Source organism: Schistocerca cancellata, chromosome 6, assembly GCF_023864275.1.
Source record: "Schistocerca cancellata isolate TAMUIC-IGC-003103 chromosome 6, iqSchCanc2.1, whole genome shotgun sequence".
NCBI classification, from domain to species: Eukaryota; Metazoa; Arthropoda; class Insecta; order Orthoptera; family Acrididae; genus Schistocerca; species Schistocerca cancellata.
In genome coordinates, this window is record NC_064631.1 from 733838699 (window position 1) to 733846300 (window position 7602).

Sequence of the window (7602 nt, forward strand, 5' to 3'; positions counted from 1 at the left end):
ACAAGTATTTCCAGCTCCGCCAGTGCCTGGTACGAGTTCTGCCAGAGTCCAGCCTGAGTTCTGTTCTGTCTACGAAGGTATCAACAGTTCCATGACGACTGCAGAGAAGCGACGAATTTCTGCCTTCAGAGTGCAGTGTCGGCGTAACGTCACTCAGTCAAGCCTAGGCCAAGCATGCACGTACAGAGAGTCGAGGGCCAACAACAGACACATATTTGGCACAGTTGTAGTAAACGTTCAGTGCTCATCATCTGCAGACTTGCACTGTGTTTTCAGCAGATCCTGTGTATTTGGACCCCAAATAATACCACACGTGCTCAGGCAGCCACAGCCACGAGGAGCTAAAGATACGTGTGTTGCTTTCCAAACAATAATTCGTTCTGATCATTGACTGTTTCATTTATCTACTTGTAAATTTATTAAAAGCATGACACAACAACATGTGTGTCAGATGTGGATGTTAAGCTCTTAACGCATCCATTACAAACAGATAACTCCGAGTCACAGTTCTCTCACAATGCAAGGACAGTGCCCAATTACGTGGAGGAAGCTAAGCGCTTACAGTAAGGCGGTGGACCTGCTGCTCCATTCCTCTCTGCTGACATGGGCAGAGGACTCTCACTTTCTCATATCATGGAATAATCACGCATCCCCAGCTTACAACAACTCAAATTAAGAAGACAGGAAACTCGACAATGTGGGCATTCCATCATTCAGCCATCCTCTGTACTTGGGTAAAACCCACTGAACGAGGCGATGATGTGGTACGCTGTTGGCTCCAAACTTTATTTTCGACCATATTTAGTTTCTCTGCGATGTCCCTACACAGCTTAAGGTGAATGACACGACGGTTCCTATGGATGGACGCAGCTGTCCTGCTTCCCCGTTCTTCCCAATTCTGGGTTATGCTCTAATAGCTGTTTCACCAACAGGACGTTAACCCCTGATTTTGTTTCTTCCTTCGTCTTTCCAAAAGCCTTAGCGGCCCCAGTGTTACTTCCGCCAATATAGCTTGGATCTCAGCACTCTCAAAAATTTACCATTCCTTACAGTCTTAGAACACCTTGCACTCTGTATCATATTTGCCGTCTCAGACGCAACCTCTTCCGAAGTTCCTCAGACTTTGTCACAAATTGTAGACGTTCCATAAACGTGGAGAACAAAAGCAATTTTTCCCGCCTATCCTCTGGACACCTAGGCTTCTGGTGCGCCTATACCAACGTGTCATATCCACCCTCCACTTGCCACCCTTCCGTATCCAATTTGAGCGGAACTTCAGCTGACTGGTTCTTCCTGTTCCAGAATAGTATGTAGACACTTACTCCCACAACCAGCTATAATCCTAGCGTATATGCCTCTTCAATATGTAGATGATCCCGCTTCCAGCCTCCTGACCACTGTAGTCCCTCCCTCACACCTCCCTCTACCCACATCAACTTGTCATACTTCTCAGCCCACTCCAACACCTTGAATAAATACACCCTTTCTGGCCAGCACCTGCATCATACTGTATTACCCTCGTAGTAGTTATTGGGAACTGACTGCCAGTGACTTTCCAGAAGCACGAGCCTTATCTTCATCATAGCACCATCATCAGCTTCAATATACATGTGTTTATGTAGAGACGCTATGGCTTTTATTTTTTTGAAACCTATCATTTTATTCATTCTCCCATAAAAGCTATACTGGCCTAACCCCGATAGGCTGAAGAGCAGCAAAGTGTCCGAAGCTTGCACATCACACGATAATGTGATGGGAGTGGAATGAATAACAAAGAAAATGGAGTGTTTACGACAAAGTCGTGCATTTGGCCTTTCACAGAATGTGCCTATGTATAAGAATCTTTCAGAACTTATTCGGCTTACTGGGTATACATTTGCGCTCAACACGCCAATGAACTATATACATTGGGTGATGTGTAGCACATCAGTATCATTCTCCTTAGATTTGTACTCTGAACAGGAATAGTGCTCGAGGAAAACGACCATCAGGACTTCTGAGAATGCAGTAGGTAAAGCCGTCATCAAGCTGAAGCCTGGTTTGGTCACCGCAGTGCTTTGCGAGCCATTGTCCTACTGCAGGTTGTGGTCACTCGCCGTCTTCCTACTTTTGAACTAACTTACCCAGTTAATAATTGTGGGACAAAGTTAATTATTTGATCTCCGAAAATTCTACAGTTCCAACATTTTCGATTTCCATAAATCAATGTCTGAGGTGAAGGAAGAGATAAGTGACAGAAGGAATCTCGGTAGCAATGCCTGAATCCCTAATCTCTCGAGTTATAATCCCACATTCATCCACTCAGCAGCTGAGGCATATATGTCCCAATTGCATTTATTGCTGCATTATTATCATTACACTAGGTACAAGTGAGACGAATTAATTACATTTTTCTGCTGGTTTTTGAATGTATGCAAACAGAGTATTAACAGTAAATCGTTCATTGTGGCAAAGGTACTTCCAAAATCGTCAGTTACTGTATTTTGTTGTGCTTCTTCTCGACAATCTCGTGCTAATGAAACAAACTGGTGGCAAATATGCTCCATCACTCTTTTTTACACTGCGTGACGGGGTCACTAAGTTCACAGAGGAAAGTGAAATATCACAAAGACGAGAATTCAGCCTGCACCCTATTTCTTTGTACAGGACGCCTATGAAGTTATGTCAAAAGAGTATGTTCTATATGGACGTAGTTAGATATAAAAAAATACGTATCCAACGGATCAGTGTATGGACGATCACACCTTCCTCAGATATCTATGTGTCTCGCTGTCCCCCTTGCTTTATTGCGGATCGTCCTAGTAATTCTGCTTAGAAAGACTTCCTCAACACTTATCAATTTTCCATTAATCTTTCAACGTTGAGCCACATGAGGCTTTATTATTCTTCATATTCAGTTATTTGCGTGGTAAGATCAAAAGTTTGTCATGACGATTTCAAAAGGTTGTTGAGGTGGTAATGTTGGGATTTCGTGGTAACCATTTTAATGTGGCTTTAAATGCTGCAGAACCAAATACAATCCGAGAATAAGTTGTTCATTAAGAAATCCACACATCTGAACAACAAAACGAGACTCAAGCTCCTTCCTTCTATAACCACACAAGATCCGTGATTGCCTTGTCATGGAGCTGAGGTACTGAAAACTTCTGTTGTACTGAGAAATGGAAGTTCCCATTCATGTAAGCTTCAAAAGAATGTGGTCCTAACAGGTATTCTGATCACACAATATCCCACATAAGGTGAGGTAGGTTCCTTTCCAACTCTTGGTAATATGGGTACTTTCCTTAGATAAGAAAACAAATTTTTCCTGATCAAATAGTGGTATATGGCACATTTATACGTAAACAACACTCTTGAGCGAGACATGGCAGAAGTCGCCACAACAAAGTATGGTAGGTTACAAATCGTTGCTCCACACTACTGTCAGATAATTCTGTAACACACATGGGCCTAAATCCTTTCGTAATCATAGTTTTTCAATATGGTCTTGCATTGTTGAACAAGATGCTTGAAGTCGAACTGCTCTTTTGCAAATGATTTTCATTGGAGACTGCTCATCTGATTAAGAGTGGGTGACACACGTTTCCTGTCACTTTTTATTTCTTCCAATACGTGGCCTGTCTTTGAGACAGCCCGAAAATACAGGACATTTATCTCAATCAGGCATGGCTACTTTATGAGGGGGACTGAGGCAAATGGTCTCATCATGCGTTACATAGTTTTTCCTATCTGCGAATGTTCATGCACCCACAAATCGGCCACTAAACTCTCCTTTACAAGATGGATTCGGAACTCAAAGACTGCAGTGCTGGAACAAAAATATAATTCTGATAACATTGTTTTTTTGCCATCTTCAGTGCAGGACTATCAATTAAACCTATTTACTTCCTCATTTTTACTATGTCAAGAGCGATACAGGGACTTCTTGGACACCCTGTAGATGAAATAGACGTGCGTATTAACAATGATACCTGTCTTTGTTAATACTCTTACTTTGTGTTGACATGCCGCCTTACATAGCTCTAGAGAAGACTTTGGATTCAGCTGCCTGCAGTGTACGGCCACCACCTACTTGCTGTCGTTTTCTTGCAGACGAGGAGTGGCAGCTGGAGGACAGAAGCCACGATATGCTCTCCGTGAACACTGACTGCGTGCAGCTGTTGGTGAACGCCCTGGACCACCCCACGTGTCCGCTGGAAGACCTGCCACTGGAAGCCGTGAAGCTGCGCGAGCAGTGCCGCGAGCAGCTGTGGGACGACGTGGTGCAGAGGTCGCCCCACATACCCGTCACCAGCTACCTGGCCTACACGCAGAGGATAAACGTCAACCTCTGTCTGCTGGCCTGGATGGCGGTCAACTCGTACGGCATTTGTCAGGACGTCCCGTTTAGTATGACACAGTCCGTGCACGATGCTCGCTGCTATTTCGATAGTCCTGATGATCAATCATGTCTGCAGTCGAACGCTACAGACGCCATCTGCTCTGTTTCCAGAGCTATTCTGTTGCTAAAGTGTCGCAACTTTTCCTCCATCAGGACTTCCCATAATTGTACGTTCACTAGTTTCGCATTTGGATTATTCCGTAGTAGCAGCAGTGTACTGTATCAAAAGCTAACAGAAGAAACACTGAACTACAAAAATAGTTTAAACAACGCCACCTTGAGATACAAGGATTTCAAAATAGACAGCTTGAAGCCTTTAGAAATCTCATTTATACTGGTAAATATCATTTTCCGTTTTTCGACTGCCGGAGTATACATGTACCTTCCCCAGTTACGTAACTTTCCTGGAAAGATATTCTTGTCCTTTCAGATCACGTGCATAGTCCAGATCCTGTGTTCTGAGGTCGTGTATCGTATGGCAGGCGTCCCTGACTTACCAACAGCAGTGCTGATAGACAGTGCCCTCACACTTCTCAGCTGTATCTGGCTGAACTCATTCTGCTACCACATGTATGCTTGTGTTCGCCATCTCAGCCTTCCTGACCAGCTACTACCTGCCGAACTAAGCCAGTTATTCTGTCGTGAGGTGCTGTACGTGTTTATACCGTGGAGTATAGTATGTGTGGCAGCTGTTGCTTTGGAAAAGACGAGTAAATATCACCTGATCCACAGTCGCATAGTAGTCCTTACAGGGATTTCAGTGTCTGTGGCATTCAATTTGGTTTGTCTCGGACTGCTTGGATACATGTACCTACGTAATCGGTGCTCCATGCGGCAACTCGAAATTGTTGATAACAAGAAGTTTGCCACAAAGAAGCAATGCCTTTTTATGTCAGTTAAAGCCATTATTTTAAGCGGAATAGGTATTCTAATTAGAATTGGGTTCCACCAGGCTCAGGGCTTAGCGCAGTTTGTGTACTATATACATCTAGCTACGATGGTGCAAGGACCAGTGCTCTTCGTCTGTTTCGTTTGCAATGGAACGACGCTCCCCGTACTGAAGAACAGGATACTTCTTTGGTGGAACCCAACCAACATCCCTGCAGGTCTAGAGCTGTGTTCGGCAGCTGAGAGGAATCTGGCCAGGAGAAAGAATGAACAGTCTCCCTTTTCAGAATCCTCGCTGTAGCCTCCTTCAGTATTTTTCGCAAATAACTGTCTCCACACTACACTGCATTAAACGCAGCAATAAAAATGGACTCTACCTGGTATGACAATATTAAATGTCATTAAATCTGATATCGTACAGCCAGTACTTCTCCTTCCTAACGTCTCCTTCATTTATAACTGTGTGCTTATTTGTGAGTGGTAGCCTCTGTCAACGTATTCTATTGCGCTGAGACTACTTACTCAAACTGTTGGGAAATGCTTTGTGTATACAATAGGCTGCGTCAATCACACGGTCTGTTGTATACAAGGAAAACGCAGCACGTTGTCGGAGGAATTCCCGTTCGTCAGTGTCATCTACCGTGGCGATGGTGCATTTCTGGACACATGTTCGTAGGACGTTTTTTCTCCGTATTCCTTCGAGGATCTGTCTTTGCAGTTTGTCGGTTTTATTAATGTATAATGTATGATATTAGTATATAACATTATGTCTGAAACAAGGAAATTTTCCATATGTGTGTGAAAGATGTACTTTTACATGATTTGTAATTCAAGTATCATGACAAGAGACATTCAGATACTTATTAAATCAAAAGAGAGGGGCCAATGACTGAAGTGGTGTGTGCATGAAAGTGTAAATGGGTTTGTTGAGCTTATTAGTGGTTCGATTACACAGAGTGGCTCAAACAGGTATAGTAATAAAGTAACACATGACTTGTTGAGTGAAATGTGGCTTGAAGTGAACGCAAAGTGTCGAATGGCAGAGTTATATGAGATTAGCATTATTGGGTTTGTGAGACAAGATGGTGATTTGTTAAGCTAGAGGTTTGTAAGGGTACTATGGCAGATGTTAAAAGTTAATGTTCCATGTGCCACTCTTGAGCAAGGAAGAGCATTACTTAAAGGCGTATTTACAGACACAGTACTGTGGAAGGATAAACTTGTGCCAGTACTGTGAGTCTTGGAAAACATGTGCCATAGTAGCTTCACTGGAAGCACACAGTACGCCGAAATTGTTGTGATTCGTAATCAATAGACGATCTCCCATTTGTTCAAATAAAACCTGAGTGAGCAAAGTAAAGGAGTGTCTGTGTGAATTTAGTATCCAGCCCAACTGAAAACCCTGTGATAAATAGTACTACGTGGAGTGATTTTCGTGAATTTTGCATTTACCAGGCACCCGCAGTGTTAACCGCGATTTTCGTACTGGACGCAGTGGAACCAGAGGCCGCAGCGCCACGAGGGAGGCAGGTGCCGAGTGCAGCCCGCCTGGCCGCAGGCGGGCGCCCGCAGCTCAACACATTCTGTAAAACCGTTTGACGAAGATTTGCAGGCCGTGCGCCTCGATTCTGTCAGCGCAGCGCCAAGCCAACCCTGGCCCGCTTTGCGTGACGTCACAAGAGCGCGCCGCGGCCTTCTCTTTAGGTGGTGGTGGCCAGAGCCGACACGGGGCGCACTGGGGGCGCTTAGCGTCCCACCCACACAAGCGTCCTGCACCACCGGTACACGCGTAAAGTCAGTCCGACACAGTGGTCGCCAGCCGAGCCTCGACCCGCTGGAAAGTATCGAACCTCATCGCTCGAAAGCCAGTAGTTAACGGCCCTCATGCTACCTACTTACCCCCAGGCAAGATCCCGAGTTCCGACCGCAGTACTGGGAATATTCGCAGCCAAGTCCAGGAAATTACTTTCGACTGGCTGTACGAAATACACAGTTCAAACTCAACAGGAAGACGGTCACTCAAAAAACATTACTCCCAGATTTGGATAACAAACTGAGATTATCGCTATCCAATTACCCCCAGCCAAGTCAGTCATTTGAGTCGGAGCACCACTGCCACTTAGCTAACATCACCGAGTTTTCCCTGAGCTACAATTCGCCGTAAACGCCCACACTAATTACTATGCAACATTCGCAGATAACGACAGGAAAGTTCTTAAGCGGTAATGGATGCGCGCAAACGAGAACGCGTTTGGAAACTCGAGAACACTGTGCGTCGCGACACAGAACTCCGCTCCAGAGAGCCCGCGACCCGCCACGTCGGCCACACGGGC

General features: G+C 44.8%; 1 protein-coding gene across 1 annotated transcript in view; it reads left to right on the top strand.

Moving 5' to 3' along the window:
- LOC126191204 (uncharacterized) overlaps positions 1–6610 on the top strand; it is a 38807-nt gene extending 32197 nt beyond the window's left edge. The window contains exon 5 of the mRNA XM_049931998.1: positions 4093–6610. Coding sequence (XP_049787955.1) covers positions 4093–5570 — 1478 coding nt within the window. The 3' untranslated portion in view covers positions 5571–6610. The remainder of the gene's footprint in view (positions 1–4092) is intronic.
- The last annotated feature ends 992 nt before the right edge of the window (positions 6611–7602 follow it).